The 23957-nt window shown below is 36.8% G+C and overlaps 1 protein-coding gene across 7 annotated transcripts in view; it reads left to right on the top strand.

Moving 5' to 3' along the window:
• The window catches only part of LOC105841451 (protein furry), a 169076-nt gene that overhangs the window by 108421 nt on the left and 36698 nt on the right, over positions 1-23957 (top strand). For all 7 annotated transcript variants that reach the window (XM_062670942.1, XM_062670953.1, XM_062670935.1 and 4 more), the window contains 3 exons: positions 4714-4836; positions 15354-15487; positions 20560-20661. In XM_062670942.1, the coding sequence (XP_062526926.1) occupies positions 4714-4836; positions 15354-15487; positions 20560-20661 (359 nt within the window). The remainder of the gene's footprint in view (positions 1-4713; positions 4837-15353; positions 15488-20559; positions 20662-23957) is intronic.

Below are 23957 nucleotides of genomic sequence, written 5' to 3'. Positions count from 1 at the left end.
TTGCTCTCCGTGTAGCTCTGTTTCATTATGTCCGTTTATCTATCTTTGAAAGCATACAACGGATTAGCAAACACCTTAATGGTTCAATCGCTTGCTCGTCTTGTATTTGCTCGCATTTCGAAAACCTAAGAAGCACCACAATAATTTACCTTTGTTATTGCATAGATGAGTGAACGAACTCACAGCCAACCCAGTGTTAAGTAGTTACCGGGGGCTTTGATATCGCAACATCACTGTACCGCGACTCACCTTGAAATAGATTTTTAGTTACATAGATTTTTATTAACTCACATATATTAATCACTTTTGCTCGCCCAAGATTTAGATCAACTTTATATAATTTACATTCTGAAGAAATAATCGATATCGAAATAGTTTGAATCGCGAGAAATTTTTTATTATTTTCATTCAGTTGCCAAATACTGACATCCGATAGCAGAATATAAAGCGTAGACCACATATCAAAGCTGAAAATGGCAAACTATATAGTTAAGTTTAGTAGAAAGGTAATGAAATAAATTTTACTGAATGGCTATTCGAGAAATGGAAGTCATACAAAGTTTTACAAATTTTGACTAACGGTGAACTCTCTTGAACGGCTTCGAATATACTTTCATATTGCTAGACGTACTCTTATTTCCAAACTTCCGAAACAATGGTGGAATGGAATGGAAGTCACGTTTATCAAAAAATATTTACGTACAATTCACGATGCTAACTGGTTAATTGTATAAAAAACAGTCGAGCTATTATTTATTACTAGTTTTAAGATACTCCTGTAAAAAAAAACTCTCCACGAGACAGGCAGTGCCTAGTGTGGAGAGTCTTTAGCAAACTGTTATGTGTAAATGTTTTCAAGGCTAATAAATAAATTATTATTATTATTATGGGTTATGGTTTTTTTTTTTCTCAGCTAATGCTGGTAAGTGTGAACCTAGCACGGGCTTACGCCAAGTGAGTTGGTTCATTGTGTAGTGTTGTAGGGGTTTGAGTAGTGGATGTAAGCACTATGGAACAGGTGTCTATTATTACAGATTTTTGTAAAGCGATGTGTGAATATTTATTAAGATCAAGTTCTGAGAGCGATGTGTGTAATGATTTTGGAATGAGTCCGGTTGATGAAATTATTATGGGTATAATTTTAACGGTGTGTTGATGCCACATTTGTCGTATTTTATCTGCTAGTGGTATATATTTTTGTATTTTCTCAGTGTATTTTTTCCCCCTATTATTATTATTATAGCTATGTTCCTTGTACCCAAAGCATGATGATGACCACGATAACCACTCATCACCAGGCACGCGGCTCAACATATCCCTATACAAGTTAAGAACAGAAAACATGAGGTTCGGACGTTATTGCGTCTGACTTATATTCGAATCGAGCACATTATCCGAGGAGTGAACTCTTCACATTGTAAAGGACCCAACAATAGTAACCGATTTGTCCCTGAGGTTGTCACACGTCTTTCATTATTCATTATTGATATGTACTTCTCAAAGTCCACCTCGAGGTAGACGGTACAATATGCACCGCGCAGTAGAGGCACCGGTGTTCAAATGTTGTAACAGACACTCAGGAGTATCGGCAGGTGAGATATATCCGTTTATATCCTAATTCGAGCATACAAAGAAAAACGTTTGTCACATTGATATATTTAAAATGTATTGCTTATTTTAGAATAATTATAGTTTTATTTTTATTTTGTAGTAGTATTTGGTGGTAGAACTAGGTAGACTTTTCGGTTTTTAAGAGCGCGTTGCTGTTATACTGTAAAACCGGATAGTTAGAATTCATGTCTCAGGATGAGCGGCGGCATTGACGTGGTTGATACTTATGAGCTCCGGTGATCACTTAACATCGGGAGAGCCCTGAGCTTGTCCCCCCATCTTGACAGTAAAAAGGACCATTGTTAAACAATGTTAAAGAGAATGAATAAAAACCACAAAGCAACATCCTATTTTACCAAATTCTACTGAATCTATTTTAAGAATTGTTTTGTGTTATTCGAGGATATTTCCTTAATGTTACCCCCAAAGGTTTATCGTTCAAAGAGAAATTCAATTCGTTAAGACGTGATACTCCACAATTTCCTCAAATGTAATATTTGTTTTTCGTGTATTATTTGAGTATTTTATTCAGGCTTGCCCGCTTCTGTCGTAGACTGGATTATTTTTCTTCGACAAAAACATACCACAACGAGTCATCGGTAAATGAACAACAGTTATTTAATAAATCAAATGAATTAAACATTAGCTGTGACGTGGAAGCTACATTAAACGAGATTGTGTAAAAGACGACCATACCCAATAATATAAAAAAGTACCAAAACTCCCGTATTTATTAAGCAATTATATTATTTACAATGACATGTGTTTTGTATTTCAATTAATTGCTGCTCATGAGTTTGTTGGTAAAATGTACTCTAATACAGTGTCAGCTTACCGAAATCTCAGTAATGTCTAATTTTGGAGACAAATTCGGACCAATTTATAGGGAAATAAGATAAAGGAAAAGATACCTTGTAATTAATTTATAAATAAAATGTTACAATTAACAACAGGCGTAGTTATAATTACTAGTGGCCCCGCAGTAGTCGAAATTCGACTATAATTAATTGGTATTGTAAGTTTGTACACTATTATGATTGTATTTTATACTTCTATAATCACAAACTTCGCCAAGGCTACACTATAAAAAAATATTAATAAAGACAAACAATATTTAATCTATTCTCAATTTGACTACAGACGTCAAGAACAAAAGTTTGACAATAAATAGTATGCATGCGTGTGTGCGTCAAATACATGGTATGTAGTGTGTGTAATGTTTTCTTTATTGATTTAATGTACTTTTTTTGCATTATTTAAAAAAAATATTAGCATTGTGCACTTCTTCTCTGTATTCTCTATAAGTGTGAAAAATTTCATACTCCTCCGTCCGCGCAATTTTCGTAAAAAGGGATACAAAGTTTTTGCTTCAGGTGTATATATAGATGATTTTGTATAATAAAAACCTTTCGAAATGAAGCGTAGGACGTCTATCAAAAAGGGCGTTTACGATATAGGTCCAATATTCCATGAACGAATAAATAATTGCAACTAACCTCCGTGTCTAATTATATGCTAATCTATACTTAATGTTATAAAGCTGAAAAGTTTGTTTGTTTGAACGCGCTAATCTCAGGAACAACTGGTCCGATTTGAAAAATTATTTCAGTGTTAGATAGCTCATTTATTGAGAAAGGCTATATGCTATATAAAATCACGGTAAGGCCAATACAAGTAGAGCACTAATAAAGAATGTTTCAAAATATAGGTTTAAATAGCTCCTTAACATTCTATAATTCAAAAATATTTTCACTTTCTACGTAAATGAAGTTGGGGTAAAATTTAATGTTATGCCAAAGTAACTATTCCACGCGGACGGAGTCACGGGCAAAAGCTAGTTAATAATATGATAAAATTATATAATTACCCATTTTAGCATTGCGTTTTAAATAGTACACCTTTTTTTTTTTTTTTTTTTTCCGGGCCGGGGGCCGAACCTCCTACGAGGTACCCGCGCCTAGGGGGCGCGCGGGGTATGTGAGACTCAACGATCTGCAGGTGTTGAGAGCAGATCGCACACCTAACTTAACACGTCGGTTTGGTGAAAATTAAAATTTAGTTATTACGTGGAATTGATGTTGTCGTTTTATCACAATACAGGATAACTCGCCTGGCGTACTCATCTGAAGCAATGCGAATACCAGGTGTATTCTATTGCAGCAGGCGAATACCTTTCTTTAAACAAAGGCGTACTTAGCACATTGTAATTGAATTCCACGATGGAGGATTCACGTAGTGTTATAGATATTAAACCAACAAATTTTGTATTATTACTAGTAGGAGTATTATAAGTATACTCGAGTAGTACCATCCTCCTAATTACATACTTAACACTAGTGGAGCTAAGTCTAAAAAAAAGTAATACATCATTTCAAATTTTATAAATGTCGATTAATCTAATTATCGATTGATTTTCTCAACTATAATTATGGGAAAATATTAAAGTAACTTGTTTTTGGATGTTGATTGTTTTTCTAACAAATTATGTTAAGATAATTGAATAGTCTTGACTAATTTAGTATTTTCTAAGGCAGGTATCTCTTTGGAAAGCTTTATTTCGTGTTATCTGCATTAGTACATTGCTATGCTATTAAAACTTTGTTGTTGTGAACAATTTTCAGTGAACATTCCTGATGTAGGAACATAAGCGAACAGCGAAGTGCAACTCGTATCAATACTTACCTTATCTGTATCTGTATCTATATATATAGTCATAGTGACCCATGAATAATTCCAGCTCTATCTAAATATAAATTAAATGAATAGTATGTACATAAATATGAATTAAGGTTGTTAATGAAGGCTTCTTTATCTTTATCTTCTATACTAATATATAAATCTACAGTGGTTTTTACGGATGTTCTGTTGTAACTACTGAACCATGCATCCGATTGACTTGAAACTCGGTATCCATGTAGAAAATACATGTACTTAATGGATAGGCTAATATTTATATGAGTGTTGGACTCCCTACACCAGGTGCGGGGGCGTTAATGTTGAGAATCTTTGTGGGAGTGAGAAATAATAATGTTAATTTTAAATGCCTAGCGAAGCGGACGGGTACTACCTAGTTATCTAATAAAGTTCTTGATTTTGTTGCAGGCTCGGAGAAGGGTCGAGGAACATTGGATGCGCTTCTTTGCACAACCTACTGCAGGTCCCAGCTATATCTATCTAGGCAACTATCCCAACTACACCCTGAGCTCACCATGCCCATGTTCTCCGGTAAGCTATAGAATTTAATACATTACGATAAAGTACGTCATAAGTGATTCGCCCAGTGTAGTCACCTAGGTATGATCGAAGGCAGAGAGGCACATTGCCCATCAAACAGGAAATGACTTCCATTACTCACGTACATTGGGAATACCAGGAGCATGACGTAAATAGAGACTCTCCTAAGGACTGTTCTAGATACTAGTTCTAAGAAGAACATGACATAGAATGAAACAAAACTAATATCCGTAAAAGTGTTATTGACAATAATGATCTGAAAACATATTCGGCGGAGGGAGTCATTTTAAAACGGATATGGCAATAATCTCAACTCTTACACTATTGTGTATTGTGTTTATAAACGTGATACCTGATTTGGGTGATTTTTAAACCCACTGAGTTTCTCGCAAGATCTTTTCAGTGCGTAGATTCTGCGAATCAGTGCTCTTGTTAGGGTTAGTGTTTGCAAATTCTCTCAGGTTAAGCCCGTGAGCTCACCTAACTGTCCGGACGTAGCTGGAAGGATTAAAATTAACACATTTTATTATTTTATTTATTAATCTATACTTTGCAATTGTACAAGTCCAATTACTTGTGTTTGAAGATCTGGACTTAATATAAAGTTTGAAATAATTATGGTATTTGATATTGATAGTTAATTGCCGTAGTAATTTTGTAAAGGGTGCCATTAAACATATAAATTAAATAATAATAAGTTAAAAGGTTTTGACTAATAAATATGAAATAAATGTTTGTAACTGCAAGCTTTTCGAAGTGCTCTCTTTTACTGACGACACCCGACTCATCGCATACGGGACACGAAGTTTGTACATTCAGTAAACTTCAAACAGCTTCCTAACAGCACTCATACTTGCGTCGAGGTCCTGAAGACGACTCGCACGACTCTCAGAACTTGGGTTCGCTGACAAATACAAACGCTGACGTTCGACAAACAAGAAACATGTATATACATTATTTTCTGTTTTGTAAAAATTGTTATAGTTTTCGCACACAATAGAATAACGGTCGCATTAGGTAGTCGCAACAGTATATTTACAAGTATTAAGAGTTTAAAAAAATAGGAGGTTAAGATGTTTTAGGGCAATCAAAACAAAGGGAAGATCTTTTGTAATGTTGTACTTTGGGAGGTGTTAAAGGAAAACGTCTTCTTGCGTGTATTCCATGTTTAATAATCATCTTAATCCTAGTTTATAATTATGAAGAAGCCTATGTTTCTGGGTGGTCCGCCCTATTAGGGGGACATACGAGATTGCACCTATTAATTATGTTATATACTAAATACTATGCTATGCTATACTATAATATATAAGTATACACACTTCACTTTCACCGAGCGGCTGAAATTGCTCGTATGATGCGATTGCTGTTGTTCGGAAGTTGTGTATATGCAAACCAATCTTGAAAATCTTAGCGCGATTTAGACATCTACCTACCCAATAACTTCCATTCTATGATAGCTACAGATACCATCTAATAGTTGTAATAACAATTAGAACATAAACTCCGTCGCTCTAACTGCGCTTGTACGAGTTAGGTCTTCGTCTATTCAAGTCTATTGTGTAATTTTGAATTGTTGAACTTTTCACACCAATGCATATCGATGCGATCAATGTGGACTACGAAATAGCAAGCTCTTTGTTTAAAAATGTTAATGTGCATGTAAAAACCGATTCCAGAAAAGAAAATATCTTTCGTTCCGAATTCTTTATTTTCTACTGAATTCGTTTTCTATACAAATATATACCTAAAATAAACAGTCTTTAAGTAAAGGGTATCATTCGCTTGACACTCGAAAAATAATAATTAGTAAAGTCACTTTATCAAAAAGAATCCTTTACTTAACACACGTAACGAGCAGTAAAATGTTGTAGATACTCCACTTCCGCCTGCATATCATATAGGTTCGTCATAAACATCACTCGGCTAAGAGTTCTATAAAAACGAAACCTCAAACAACCTTAATCACCTCGACGTATCTCCCAACTTACTAATTATAAGATGTGAGAGTTTTGAAAGTGTGAACCACGCAGATTAACTCGGCTACAGTATTAGGGTTCCGTGACAAAATGTTAAATAATTGAATCCTAATATTTACGTCATCTCGGTATATCTATTTATAAACCTTACCCATTTTACGTTTTACTTGACGACTTTTACGCATTGATTGTATAACTTGAAAGGGTGCATTATATATTGTATGGAATATAACAATAGAATGGTACTTCAAAGATGTAAGTGAGCGATGCAAACAATTAGAGGGCGATGTATATTTAAAAAAAAGACGTGTGGCACTCGGAAACTGCCGCGGTAAAGCTATTGCATAGCATTTTATATCAACTTATGCAATTATAATTAGACAATAATAATTTAATATTAAAACAACAATAAAATAAGATCCGGCGAGAAACTCAGTGGGCTAACTTTCAATGAATCTGCTACATTGTGAGTATTCCATTTTGACCGCGCCCTCACTAGAGGGCGCTACATGGGATAGAGACACGCCTTTGGATGCTAGTTCTAACTCTCATTCGCCCAGAATCAACGGTTTAGCTAGTTTATTTTTAATGCCACTCCAATCACTGAATGAGTAGTAGGAGTAGTAATAAAATTCTTCGACTAAGTGATAGAAAATGGCACGCCCAACGCATTGTAATGTGATATAATTTAATTTTACAATTCCGTTTGTCGCCGATAGATGGCGCTTGACGCAAAAGCTGAATCGCGCTATCGTTGTGTTACCCACGAAATTATATCACATATTTTGATAGTACATAATCGGTGTTAAGACTTCTTACTTTAAACACTACACAAGCGCAACGTGTGAATGTGTTGAACGCGAGCTATATGGTAGGCGGAGTGAGGGGTGGAAGATTTGTTTCGTTACGGAATTTCACGATTCCGCTCTCAAGCCGCGCTCAAGACTCGCGATAAAATCTATGCAATAGCTTAAAAGTTATGTTAAAAATATATTATAATTATGTCCATAGTTGATAAAATCGATGCCTCCAATGAACACTACGCTAACTCCAAATTCGTAGATTTACAGGAGGAGCGTTTAAACGAAAAAAGTTGATAAAATCTTTATTATTGCAGATATATTTATGTTTTTTTGTGTAACTAGCTGATTTACTCTTGCTTCGAACTCCATCAATAATGATTAATTGTAATACTTTTAGCATAGTGGAACGATTTGCAAGAAAAACGAAAATTTCAAAATTTTGAGTTAGAGTAGTGTTCATTGGAGGCATCGAAATATGCACTACTTGGGTAGTAGAAAGAGCTTCTTAAAGCTTTGCGGAATAGTGACACACGTAAATACGTTAACTTTGAATTTAAGAAAAAAATAATTATAAATATTCTAATTACGGACTACTTGTCGGTACCTGGATTGACAAGTACGTACTAGATTTTTAATTAACTACAGCTTACTTACTACAGTTTTCAAAGTGAGAGACATATTTGCCATAAAGCTCTCTTGGAATTTCCAAATGAAACAAAGTCGATTTAACCATTGCACCCTTTGCCGGGCGAATACGTGACCTTTTTCTATGTATGGAATAGGCGTTATTAATAAAATATTGAATATACCACCCAACGTTTGAAAAAATATGAAATAATTTTAATGAAGTATGAATCGGTGAAAATTTGTACATTTCTAAAAATGTCCTTTAGGCACACACACATTACCTCGTCGCCTGGGTCGGATGTGTAATTAGCGGCGTCCACGATAAGAGGAGTATCGGTAACTGCTCAAAGTTTGAGATGGGCAACAAAAGTCAATAGTGTTTGTTTTAATCTAATGGACCTAATATATTATATTTGGCTGATGCAAATTATAATATTGTAAATAGTAAATTCAAGCACGGTGAACAAATTTAATATCCTTTACGTGGTCTGTGATATTTTTAGGAATAAATGCGCCAAAATTTGACAAAACTATACACGCAATAGTATTGATTTTTTATGGATCTTCCACATGCTTCGAGCTATCAACTACGAGCGTTTGTCACTGAAAGGTCTTGTGTGTATCGTAAATATTTAATCTCCGCATGTTGGATTCGGCCCGCACCACATAATGCAGCACTCGGTCGTGTACTTAACTCTGTCGGGGACTGAGTGCAATCGTGATCAGCCAACAATAGGTTTTTGTGTGCGAATCTCTATTATACGGCTGCAGGACGTTATGTTACTAAATTGGAGCTCTTTAAACTCCAATGATGAATGACAGTTCATCGAATGCACGATAAAGGGAGATAAATAGGAAAACGGATATTAAGTAAAAGCGTTCAAGTCGTGTCTCTGAGCTGCAACAAACAGTGCGAGGCAGCCATGACGTCGCTACGACCAGGTGTCCCAACTCATCACTTCTAACGGTCACAGCGTTATCGGTTACGCCTCCGTACTTCTAGAATTTACTAACATTAGCATTTACGTGCACGAATGAACAAACTGGCAATTTAAATCTTGAAAATTTAAGATTTAAATTGCCGATTCCGATTATATTAGAATATTAGAGTAACAAAAAGTAACGAAGGCTAATAATATTAGAATAACGTAATGGTGATGGTATTGTTTATTTTATTTTTTAGCTTTCAGGTTCTGACGATTTCACGGTCCTTTCAATATTAATAATCGCCGAATGGATAATCGTCAAAATAAGATAAATCTAATTGACATAAATGATGTACCATTGGTATCATTTTATGGTAGGGCGCCTTGCGAGCATTTTTTTATAGCTTAGATGCGTGGACGAGCTCATAGCCCATCTGGTTTTAAGTGGTTACTGGAACTCATAGACATCTACAACTTAAATGCGCCGCCCACCTGGAGATATAAGTTCTAAGATCTCAATATAGTTACAACGGCTGCCCTACCCTTTAGACCGAAACGCATTACCGCTTCACGGCAGAAATAGGCATGGCGGTGGGTACCTACCCGCGCGGACTCAGAAGAGGTCCTACCACCAGAGTAATTTCGCAAATTATACTTTTGCGGGTTTGATTTTTATTACACGATGGCATGCCCGTGTAGTTACCAATCAATACCCTGCCTATATCTGCCGTGAAGCAGTAATGCGTTTTAGTTTCAACAGTGATTGTACTGAAAAATCGAGAGTCGAAACTCATGTCTCAACTATTGATATATCTGAACTCCGCTTAGTACCTCGTTGTGAACTTGTTGAGGTATATAAATAAAATTAAAAAAAAAAAAATAATAAGCCTCGTTTTCAATATAAGATCCCACCTGACCCTTGTAGCCAGCTTTTATTTTTCATACCTAAGCTGATAACCTTGAGACGTTGCTAGACGTTGCTAACACGAATACAATTTTATGAACCAACCAATTAATTACCGTGAATCTTATTATTTGAAACATACTGTGTAGGAAGAACATATTTCTACTTTGATTCTAAAGAATATAGACCTACGGGATGTGACACAAAAAAATTTTTGACCAGTGATTTTTTAGAAACAGGTGGACTTTGGGCTCTTGAATCTACAGTCGTGGTCAACTAATTAGGGACAATCTCTAGTTAAGCCAAATTGTGAATATTTTTTTTTATTTTCCAACGAGTCTTAGCAATATTCCATATCTTTTACATGTAAGTGTAATTAGTCATTTATGTGCGCGATTATATAAACAATAACAACTTCTTAAACATTAAACCTCTTTACAGTATAGCTGATACAATATCATAGTGCTATTGGTTCAAAGAATGCTGGCTGGCCATTTAATTAGGGACACTGAGGTATTGCGTTCTAATTTCAAAATTGGAATTTTAATACTTTTTTGTTTCTTTTCTTATTGTTTAGTGGTCGTTTTGCGGCAATCCAGATTTTTATTTTAAGTTTTGAGAATTATTTTGAAGAAAAATGGGCAAAAATAAAAGTTGCGATCCAACACTACGAAAAATTATCATGAAGTTTGTCGAGCGTGGTTGGTCAAACCGAAGGATAGCACAACATTTAAATTGTTCAAAAACTATGGTATGCAATGCAGTGCAACATTTCAAGCGCTATAACACAGCTTTAAATGTGTCCAGAACAAAAAGATCGAGAAAAATGACTCCGCAAGAAGATAGAATGATAACCAGGTTAGCTAAGAAAGATCCGTTTCTAGGCTCTATTTGTATCTGCGAAGACCGTTCGACGACGTTTGGTAGAAGCAGGGTTGTTTGGAAGAGTGGCTCGCAAAGTACCGTTGTTGAAGAAAGAACATAGAAATGCTCGTTTGGAATTTGCACGTAAATATGGACATTGGATCTACGCCCAATGGCAACATGTACTTTTCTCTGACGAGACCAAGATTAATTTGATTTCTTCAGATGGAAGGCAATATGTACGGCGTCCTGTAAAAGCGAAAATGAATCCAAGATTCACAAAAAAACAGGTGAAACATGGCGGTGGAAACATTAAAATATGGGGTTCATTTTCTGGACGTGGAGTGGGACCTGTGAGGAAAGTTCAGGGTAACTTAGACCAACATCAATACAAGGCAATATTGGAAGAAACTATGCTTCCCTATGCTGAGGAGCATTTCCCTATTATATGGACGTTTCAGCAGGATAACGACCCGAAACATACCACCCATTCAGTCAAGTCGTTTCTTACCAGTCAGTTTGTATCGGTGCTAGATTGGCCAGCAAATAGCCCGGACCTCAACCCAATTGAGCAACTTTGGCACGAAATCAAGAAAAAAGTTGCCACTTATCGTAATACAAATTTGGATGAACTTCATGAAGCTTTTTGTGAGGCATGGGCAAACATTCCTGTCGAAACATGTCAGAAACTGATAATGTCTATGCCACATCGGTGTCAAGCGGTAATTACTAACAAAGGTTTTGCTACTGGGTACTGATTTTACACGTAATAAAATGGAGCTGTTAAAGATATTATAACACTGAAGATTATAAGTTTTGTGTAACTGTATTTTTCATTATACTTTACTGTCCTTAATTAAATGTCCACTACAGAATTGTACCTTAATATTTAATACATGTTTAATCTTTGATATTAAATACTTTTTCTATTTATTAAATCTTTTATTTACAGCCATTTATAGCATAATAATCGGACCACATTATGCAAATAATAGGTGCTGAGAAATCAATAGGGTTTTATATTTAAATGTACATAGCCGGTTATAGCCCTTCACTATCTTGAATGTCCCTAATTAGTTGACCACGACTGTATGTCCGGAAAAATGCGATTTCAGAACGTAGTTATTTTGACCCACTACTTTTCGAATCAATAGATGTCATGTGAATTGCACAAAGATAAAACAACAATATTGAACACGAGTTGCGTTTCCGCTTGACAGCCGATTGCAGCTCTCGAGACCGGAAATTATATATCTGAAAGAGAAAAATAAAATAAGTAGACATTCCAATGTGCTACAGGAAGCTGTGGAAAATCTTATAACTCTCTTACCAAATTATTTGTTCGAAGGAAATGTCGATAGTGTAATTAACACGCAGTTTCTGGTATAAATTAATCACTTCATACTACAAAAGAATTTACAAGTATAAAAATTAGGACATTTGTTTACTCTAAATTTTTTTTCGACTTTTGTTCTTAATTAATTTAAAATCGTCACATGTAACACGTTGATTTAAAATCCTGACACCCTACACCGAATAGCCGCAAATTCATTAATTTTTATTTAGGGCAGGATGTCATTCATCACATCCAGTCAGACCATGGTAGAATATTATTTTATTATTCGAAGCATCGAGAGTTCGCCGCGTGCTTTGTGTCAACAAAGAAATTGTGTCAATGAAACTCGTATAGTTGCAAATTGCACTCGGATGAGACCCGACCGGTAACGTCAATCTATCTAGGCATGGATAAAAACATTTTTGCCAATATGTCGTTATCGATATTCAAATTTGTGACGAACGATCGATATGAACGCATTATTTCACGAAACGAACTTTTTTATGCCTAATAAACTTGAATAACAATAGTAAGTAGCAAAAAGATCCATATCTTATGCCAAACTGACATCTCGGTACCAAATGCATAGGGTAGGGTACTTCCCCACCAATTGTCCACAAAATAAGTGCCTTCACCGTATTTCCTATGTAAGTCTGATTCCTACCTTGAGCCTGTTATACTAAGAAGCAAGCGTTTATTTCTGTTTGAAGGGTCAAATAATTACATTACCATTAATACTCAGATCTCATTTACCTCAATGTCGGAGGCCGCTGTGGCGTCGTCTCCGCGGGTTCCGATAGCCACTTACTTTAGGTAGGCCACAAGCTAATGCCATCTAAAGCAATAAGATAATAAATAACATCGGCGTTTCCTACAAGTATCGATACAAAGAGCATCACTAGTGGCGGTTGCACCCCAATCAGACGAGGAGATGGAACAAGCACGTGATCTCGGCGCGTGTGATCGACCTAGCAAGGACTCCAGCTTCAATTTTCTCGTCAACAGGCCACACGTAGCTCCTGCTATTCACCCCGCAATGTAATGCATATAGTAATAGACGACAAGGTTTAAGGTGTTATAAAACTAGGGCATGATACGTTATTTATTCGCACACAATAACGCGCCGCCTTAATTGAGGATGTAGTGCGATTTGAATATGAGTGTCGTTCACGAACATTACATTTATCTCCTATGTGTGGCTTATATGTATGTATGCGTGAAGGATAAAATTCGTCCCAAACGTTTGGATTGTTATCGGAATATTTTGCGCAGATGGAAAATTCGATTTATTTTTCTTGCTTTTTTTACTTGTCAGTTATACATTTTTGGATAATGCATACAGGAGTTTATATAATTTTCTATGATGTATGTATATATCGTATGATATGAGTTTAATGGTTCGGTGGGAGTAATCAAGTCAGCAAGTAACTCATAAATAATATGGATTGCTCTCTTGCGAAATCCTGGGATTCCAAAAATGTCTTCTAAAGTAACTGGATGTCAAAAAATTGCCGTCTAGGACCTTAATGATTAGCTATGCTCGTCACCAGGTGTTTGCTTCTTCCCTATCATTCGTCCGCAGTTCTAATAACCTCAACGTACTTTCCTCCACGACTCGCTGATCCCAAACTATTGGTTTTTTTTTTTCGGCTGGGTGTTGAACCCCATACGAAGACCCCGCGTTGATGAGACGCGCTGCCTATGTGGAACTACCAAGATAGTAACGGCTACCCACTAAACCAATAACATGTACTCTCGTATCGTTATTGAGGGTCACGCATGGCGGGCAATGCCACCGACGTCAGATCTTCTCTATGCCAATATCTAATCGCAACACCATTATCTTTACGAGACCTGAGTCACATATAGGTTGAGAAGTCATAAAAAAACACTTGATAAATGTGATTTTTCATTTTCCATGCTCTATCTCATCCACACGCAGCGTTCGAAGTTGTTATAAACGAGGCTTATCGCTTTACATTCACGTTATAAAATGCGTTATATTAGAATTTCCCTCGCTACGACGCACCTTATAGCACCCAGGAATCGCACATATATCGGATCTTATTTGAATGAACATCGTTACGGTAAACTGTTATAAAAATAAAAATGGCTTACTCGAGATTAATAAACGATGGAGGATTCATAAAAGTTCCAATGATAAATGTGAAATTAGCCTGGCCAATATTAATATTATCATGTATGCATAATATTTTCGTTTATTTCCATCAACAATGATGACCAACAACTAAACAGAAAATCTGCATAAATTTTCGGTAACCGTGACCCGAGTACGGATTCCATTATTTAAAATAACTATTTATTTACAACGCAATGTAACGTGGTCCTTACATTTCAAAACAAATTATAATATCTGTTGTTTGCGGAACTCCTGTTCGCACCGTTGTGGATGGAAAATGAATGTGGACGTTATAAAGACATAGTTCGTTTAATTTCCAATACTAGTTTTTTCCGATATTGAACATTCTGATGCTTATATACATTTTGATATATCTTTGTGATGTTGAACTGTTATCACGAAAACTCATGACACGTTCATAATGTGAGAAAGTACTTTAAATTTGTTATTTTACTGACTAAGATTAGCAGATGATTTTACACCATTTGAACATTCACTTAAATGATATTGGGATAAGACTAAAGCTTGAAAATGAATTCACTGGTGGTAGGACCTCTTGAGAGTCCGCGCGGGTAGGTACCACCACCCTGCTTATTTCTTCCGTGAAGCAGTAATGTGTTTCGGTTTGAGGGGTGGGGCAGCCGTTGTAACTTTACCTGAGACCTTAGAACTTATGTCTCAAGGTGGGTGGCGCATTTACGTTGTAGATGTCTATGGGCTCCAGTAGCTCGTCGACCCATCTAAGCAATAAAAAAAAATTAAAAAAGAAATTATCTACTTGTCACTTACATCTTCAGATATAGTTTTTTTTAATCATTTCATTTCACTTCACTTAGGTACCTGACAGTACCTATAATATGGTACCATTTCACCTAGGTACCTAACAGTATCTATAATATGAAGTAATTGAAGTGAGTGTTCTTTTTTAGAGATAACGGCGCGCTTCCAGACCGCTCGTACTGAAGTCCGTCAGCTCCTCCTGCAGTACCTCTTGCCTTGGCTGGTGAACATTGAACTGGTCGACCCCAACGTGCCCCCGGCCAACCCGCTATCCTATATACAGGTACATAAATATACTTTAATAAATTTTTTACCAACGAACCTAGTGCAAAAGGAAGTAATAAGTCGAGTTTTACTGGTGGTAGGACCTCTTGTGAGTCCGCGCGCCTATTTCTGCCGTGAAGCAGTAATGCGTTTCGGTTTGAAGGGTGGGGCAGCCGTTGTGACTATACTGAGACCTTAGAACTATATCTCAAGGTGTGTGGCGCATTTACGTTGTAGATGTCTATGGGCTCCAGTAACCACTTAACACCAGGTGGGCTGTGAGGTCGTCCACACATCTAAGCAATAAAAAAAATAAAATAAAAAACGTGCCACCACCCCGCCTGTTTCTGCCGTGAAGCAGTAATGCTTTTCGGTTTGAAGGGTGGGGCAGCCGTTGTAACTATACTTGAGACCTTAGAACTTATATCTCAAAGTAGGTGGCGCATTTACGTTGTAGATGTCAATGGGCTCCAGTAACCCCTTAACACCAGGTGGGCTGTGAGGTCGGCCACCCATCTAAGCAATAAAAAAAAAGTTTCATCTTTTTATAGAAATACGTAAAATCTCTTATTCAATTGAGCTATGTCAGTTTCATTAAAAACAGATTACCCATTTATTGTGCATCAAATACCTTATTTGTCTTCTCACAACAGAAACATCCGTCTATTTACACAATCTTTACATTATCGTTTATTTGCTAAAACAAACCAAATTGAAGAAAATTTGTATTTAACAACCTTTGATGGAGGCCAAAATGAAGTTACACAAGCTACGTGCCGCGCGCCTTTATTGAATCAACTTCACTCAATATTGGCTTTCCACTGAGCTTCTTTCCATACAGATTTAAAAAAAAAAACTGCAGCAACCCTCGCAAATGGGCGAAAATGAGTTAACCAAAGTCTATAGTCAACTAGAAACTTGTTATAGGGAATAATAAAGTTAAATTAAATGTTTGTTTTGTGATAACAATTTTCGGTACGGCTCGGGATATTTTAACGATCTTTTATTTCTGTTTTTATTATGATTTAAAGAAGCAAAATTTCAGCAGTATTTAATATCCAGTGTGTTTTAATAATTTAAAACTACCGGCTCTCGTGATTTCCTGATCTGGTTGGCAAATTCCGGTTCTTAATATGTTAAGCCCAAGCTCTGGTGATTAAGATAAAGATAAAGAAGCCTTTATTAACAACCTTAATTCATATTTAGGTACATACTATTCATTTTTTTTCTTTTCATTTGACATCGGCTAAGATTGTTTTGCTTTCGCATAGCCCTCCCCCAAATCCTGCCATAAGTTCCGGTCGTGGCATTTCCTCTTCCACGTAGAGCCTGCAACGGCTTTTATGTCGTCTACCCACCTTTGGATCGTCCTTTTAATCTTTTCCCCTCCCGAGGGTACCATTCAGTTACTAATTTAGCCCATTTTTCTGTTTTGCTTGTTATTAAATGACCTATCCATTTCTGGTGATTACAATATTTTAATTTACATAGTTTTGAACTTCTGACATCTTTTTTCTCCCCTACCTATTCGTTGGTAGCCAGCTATACCAGCTACGCGCGGACGGGTAGGTGTGCTCACGGGCTCAACCTGAGAGAATTTGCTAACACTTCTAGCAAGAACAATATTTCGCAGAATCCACACATCGTAGAATTTACACAAATAGGCAGGATGGTGGTACCTAACCGCGCGGACTACAAGACGTTCTACCACAAGTAATTACGCAAATTATAATTTTGTGGGTTTGTTTTTTATTACACGATGTCCTTCCTATATTCCTATATTCATTCACCGTGGAAGTCAGGCGTGAATATTTATTAAGTACGTATTTCATTAGAAAAATTGGTACCTGCCGGCGGGATTCGAACACCGGTGCATCGCTACTTACGAATGCACCGGGCGTCTTATCCTTTAGGCCACGACTACTATGAAATATTATAAATTATAATGATACTATAAAAATAGCGAATTCTTTCCAATTCGTGACCCAGCAGTAATATGAAGGCTTCTCATTTAGGATGTAACCTATGGCAGGGCAGATACGATAACGTGTTTTTTTTTATTGTCCTTCTATTTCTTGAAGTTTGTTTGCGTGTGCTGAAGTTTTGCCAGCCTGTTTGTTAGGCAATACTTTGACAAATTTAATATCAGACGACGACTGCATTTCAGTTCAGTACAAAAGTTGAACTCCTTGATATTTAGTAGTTCATTAAAAAATATGCAACTCCGCTTGTATACTTTTTTGTTATAATAAAATTTCTGTGCAGGGTGTTCCGCGCGACATGGGTACTCTTTTTCATTTTGCAACATCTCCCTGTCGTACGTAGGAATGTAAAACTTTTAATTGTGATTTATTTCGATGTTACACGAGTCTGGTTGATATGACGACAGAGATCGAGACGACAGAGATGGTTTCGATTTTAATTTATATTTGTTGAGTGTTATGTTTTACGAACGCTGGTCCATAATTTTACCGTTACCGGTTTTAAAATCAATAGAAGGTACTTGAACGACCAAGGATCAGGTTGAGAGGTACCAGCGCGTTCATCTCGAATAGCAATCAATAGTGTAAGAACCGCAGAGGTCTACGTGTGATGGCATTAAAAAAGAAACATGTTAATAAATAGTATTTTTTTGTCTATAGTCGCAACTTTCCGAAGAGAACGTAAAAATACAATGTAATGTGAATGTACTTTCTTTGTTATCTATATTAATCAATAATATAGAATTAATATTTTAAATTTGATGATACTGAAATATTACGAAAACACAATACACCGTTGATTCGGTATGATTATGTGACAGCAGACATATGACTAAAGCTCCGCCTTAAATCCAAACAAACATTTGATATTCAGTAGAAACTAAGGTTCACGTTGTATTTGCGGCTTAATCCATTTGATATACTGTTAGAGACGCATCATGTCAATCAATGCGCTCTAATTGGCACGCCGCATCCACGACCATACATATACATATGTAAATAGCTCCCGTTGTGTAATTTGAATGCTTGTAATTCAATCTAAGAGTAAATACAGCGGAATTCCGAAGCACGTCGAGGTAAATGTAGCCTTCGCGAAAATCGCCGTTGCACAGATATTTTTTACATATCACTATTCATTCTACCATTCTCATAACTCCTGGTCTCAGGTGGTTACTGTAACCCATATTCCCACTACCCTTACTCTCTTCCTAATACACAGCATTGCTAACATAACACCATAAGTAATCTGAATGTAGTTCTCACAAACACTTGAGGGTGTTTTTTTGTGAAAACAGTTTCGATTCGCTGTTTTACGAGTACAACGTGCAAATAATAAACATCCGTATTCGTTGTACTTTACGTTTCACATTTCGCTATCCCATTCCATTCGTACCGGATGATGATGTACTCCCGCAAGCGACGTTAGTAAATAAATCGAACCGCGCATTGATCTCTCCTTGATCTCCCGACACTCACGTAATTTCGCGCCTCGCTTCCAAGTCGAGGTGCTTCTGTTTTCAAAGTTTAATTACATGTCATTTTACATTTCGCAGCCTCTGAAAAGAAACAAATCTAACTAAGCTGAGCGAGATGCGTACTTACATCGCTAGGATAGTGCCTAAATCTTGAATTTATTTCAAATATTTTCAAGTTGTACATGCAACTTTGCTTATAATGTACATAAGAGAATTCCGATATACATAAGCAGAGTTATGATATATTATACATATATAAGAGAGTCATAACATACATAAGCAGAGTTATGATAATTATAGATAAGCAGAGTTTCTCGAGAATATTCTCGCCGAGACGTAATCGAGGTTGCGGGTTCGTCACTCCAGAAGCGAGACACGCGACCCCTCTCTTTTTCAACCCTTGTCCACGCAATATTGAGTGTAGGTCTCTTGAATTTCACATCCAGTCCCTACCAGCCACTTTGATCAGGTCACCGGTCCACCTCGTTGGCTGTCTGCGCACGTTACGACGCCGTCCAGTACGTTATATACGCGACTCATATAGTCTTCCTAATTATCGATCAATTGTTGATCATGAATGACAGTTGAAGACGCTAATCTTACTGTGTGCTCTCGCATGACAATCTAATGCGATTATCTTAATGCTCGTTTAGATAATTCTCATTATATAAAACATGCTAATTTGATGTAAACTGCAATTAATCTATTCATCTTATATTTCTTTATTCTATCCCGAGGTTTTATTAATATCTTTATTAGTTAAGTATTATTTATTTCACAGACATGTTTCAGTTGAAAAGATCTAACATCATAATATACGGGTTGTCTATTAATTAGGAGATCTTAAAATGGAAATTGCTCCACCTAGTCTATTTTTACCCTATTATTAGAATCTGTACCGTAGTAACCGTATCCTCAATTCTTTACATATCTTTCACACTAATTACTGATCCTCCAGAGGAGGATCGGTCGTAGAGCATGTCACAAGCCCGCACAAGGCAAAGTAAGCAGCCGTGAGCCAAACACGCCTTGCGTTCTGACGCGCAGACGTAGGATCAAATAAATTATGATTTCACTGACATATCTCAATTTTGCGGATATAAATACCAATGATGAGCTAACCTAACGTATTGCATTAAAATGCATTGTAATGTGCGTAAGATCTAAACACGTCGAATGTTTACGCAAAATCATTTTCAATAACAGAAAAATATGTTGATGTCGTCGTTTGTTTTATATATTTAGTTCACAAGCTATATGAATTAACCTTGCGGTGTAGGATTTCAAAACAAGGCTAACCTTCCACCACTGTCACGGCTAACATATTACTTATTAAAAACATATTTTAATGTGATTTCTTGTTATTGTTTGTGCGCTGGTCACTCGCTCACACGGTGTTGTCGTCGCTGTCTCTTATCTGATAAATTAGTTTTTATTTATGAAAGAACTACAGTAGCGTTCATGGTCAAAGCTTGTAACGATGCTTTATGATAATGACAACTTTATGTTAAAAACAATTACTATAAAGGAGCGTTTAACGATAAATTAAAACAATAAATGAAAATTCGCGATTCTGGTGCTATTAACGTTTAATTAAAAATTAAAGTTACAGACATCAATTTTTTTGTCGACAGTACTACACGACGGACGGCGGTCGCAGTAGTCGCCGGGAAGGTCTGGGCTCCGCTGAAGCTACCGAAATGGTTTTGAATAACCTCTTCTACATAACAGCCAAGGTAAACTGTTATTCACTTTGATAAATTCATCTCATGGCTTGTACAGAAAGACTAGATATGGACTCTTAAATTACGATGATCGTTTTTGCTGTGTCATACAATATTAGAGAAGCTAATCTTTTCTAAAGTTATCGCTTTCCACCAACGTCCTGTGTGCTGATGATATTGACAATGTTAACATCATGAAAACATTTGAGGTTAATAAAAGTACATACCGTGATGCGTGATCAATATCGCCTCAGTTGCCAAATATATTTATTATTTACAATATACAATATATTTATTATATACAGTGACAGTTCGGTAATATTATGTTAAATTCAAAGTGAAAATATACAGGAAGCTGATAAATAAGTAATTTGTAAATGGAAAACAATTTGCGTTCTCAAAGCTCAACAAACATGTTGCATTCGGAAACGATAAAGGAAAGAGCTTCTACAAACCGGGTGGGTGTTGTCGCTCGTTAGACCGACAGCCTAACGTTATGTTCGGAACTTGTAAATGTGCTACCTTATCTTGACACTGTCGTTAGCGCGATCCAGGTCCGTGCTAGCTGCAGCCACAACTGCAATGTTAAATGAAGGCAACAAGTGGACGACTCCTAGCGCCGGACGTGACCAGGGACTAAGCGGCGCCTCTTAGCCTCTTATCTTATAATTGATCACACTTCAGTTTCTTCATGTCGTGATTTTTTTATATATCGTACATTTTTTCCCTGCCTATTTGTTGGTAGCTTAAGAGGCTATTTCAAGTTTGCGCGGACTGGTAGGTGAGCCCACGGGGTCAACCTGAGAGAATTGCTAACACCAGTTCTAGCAAGAGCAGTGCTTCGCTGAATCTTACTGGTATTTAATTTACCGGTGGTAGGACCTCTTGCGAGTCCGCACGAGTAGGTAACACCGCCTTACCTATTTCTGCCGTGAAGCAGTAATGCGTTTCGGTTTGAAGGGTGGAGTAGCCGTTGTAACTATACTGAGACCTTAGAACTTATGGCTCGAGGTGGGTGACGCATTTACGTTGTAGATATCTATGGGCTCCAGTAACCACTTAACACCAGGTGGGCTGTGAGCTCGTCCACACATCTAAGCAATAAAAAAAAATACCACCGGATCGGAATCGCGACCCACTGAGAAGATCCAGTGAGAAAGTCAGTGAACTGTGTCTATGGGCTAGTTTGCACGTCGAACTCTTGGACGGAGTCGACGAGTTCGACGAGGACGGTGAGCGGGGCTTGAAGAGCCTAAAAGCACCGACAGTGGATTGAATTTACACTACTACCGCCTCTCTTCATTCTCGGGGAAGGCACAATCACCTCCCTTAGATAGGCAAGCTGTAACGGCGGTACCTTTTGCTATTCCTTATCGCATCAATTCACTCATTACATTACAAACAAATACAAGTTCATCCACTAATTGACGTATAAGTAAAACTAATAAAACATAAAACGCCCATTTACCTCGGAACTCGTTCCTTCGTCTTGTCTAGCATAAATAAGCTATCCACCTTCACCTGTAAAATGAGATGGAAGCACTCATGTTAATTCGACCACATTGGTTCCCTTGATACCAGTTAGGCAGTGAATAAAAAAGCACAACTATAGGCAGCAAAAAGCATTGTTAAATAAAATCCTCCATCACATCACTAAAATGTACGGTGTACGAGTCAATTCCTCTCACACGAGGAGAACGTCTCTACGGATCCTATTTGACGTCAAACACTAACCTTCCGTAACGAAGCAAAAGAGGTTTCCCTCGTACCGAGTAAATCGACTTCAGTGAACTCTGCTTGACGAAACATGTTTTCCTTTCCTGAAATAAAAGCGCAAAACCGAAGCTTAGAGAAATACGCTGAAAAAAACTTTACTTTAAAAAGGTTGATCTATTTTTCTTGTAGTGAAATGTACCTGAATTATATTCGTAGAATTGTCTAAGAAAAAAAATTTACAGTCACACAAACATACAAAACAATCGTCATTGAGGATACAGTTCACGATCGGTACCAGAATGATGGAAGCTAGAGACCTACCCTACATTTAACATTATATAAGGCCCTTAAAAATGATACAATAATGTTACCTATAAATACTTACAATGTGAGGAGGGTGAGTGCTACACACCTGTACGCTACCGCGAGGGACCCCTGTCTAGACGTCTTGGAATTTCAACACGCTACGCGTTGGTCGGACAATCTTTTCAATACATCAAAATTCTTTACTTAAGCGCACATTTTTATAGGCCTTAAAAGTGCTAACATTACATTACAAACCGTTTTATTAGTGGTACGTCGTGTTATGAACGATGTTGCGTTCCGGTGCATCCGGTTCCGCTCGGTTTCTTGTCGCAAAGTTGCTACTGCCATACAGTTGAGACTACCACCTCATGTCTAGAAATGTAGCGCCATCCTCATTGTATAGTCATAAGGATTCCGTTAGGTGAGCCTAGAATTAGTCTGTCGATCTGCAGCAATAAAAATACTAGAAATAATAAAAATGATTTGCAGTCAAATCATCATCAGTGTGCTTAGAGCGAGTTTTTTAACGTTCTCAAATTTGTATGCAGTTAGAACGTAGGCAAACGTTCCAACTCCATACAAATTTGAGTTAACTTTTACGCTATCGAGAACGTTAAAAAACTCGCTCTAAGCACATAGCTCTTATTCGCCATTCCTAACTTACACCACTGAGCCCGGTCTTTGACTCTCCCCGCGACAAACTACAATTTATTGGTAAATAGTTTACATAAACTAGTTTTTATAAATATATGTATGTATCAATAATGTATGCATCAATAAATTAAATTTAAAAGTATCGTATTTCTTCATTCTCAATAGTGGTGATGCTGCTATTTTAGCGAACAATAAACCGTACTACGCCATAGGGAGCGGTTCAAAACCTTCTAGTTAGAGACACAAAGATGGAGGTCTTAAGACCCCTGAAGCGTGCCACCGTAGAATTTCCTGCATAAAATATGACAACGTCGAACAACTCATTAGCTGTAGCTCAGAACATTTGCGCACCATTCGGGCAGCGCATCCGACTTCTGAACAATGACTCGAATCGAACTGTATAACGAAATAATTGAATACAAAAATGATTCTTTGTTACCGGAAATGTAAGAAGGCACAGCGAGAAAAGCCAGCCTCTTTGTACGTTCACCGATAACGTGGTTTACAAATTTTTGAATAATTAAAAAAACAGACATTTTTTAGAGAATTAAGGAATTTAAAAAATTATGAATTTTTTAAGAATTAAAAAAATTATTATATGAATTTTTAATTCTTCAAAAACGGTATATTGT

This window comes from Bombyx mori, chromosome 1 (genome assembly GCF_030269925.1).
Source record: "Bombyx mori chromosome 1, ASM3026992v2".
NCBI lineage: Eukaryota > Metazoa > Arthropoda > Insecta > Lepidoptera > Bombycidae > Bombyx > Bombyx mori.
Note: the sequence above shows the minus strand (reverse complement) of the source record. Positions and strands in the feature narration are given on the sequence as shown.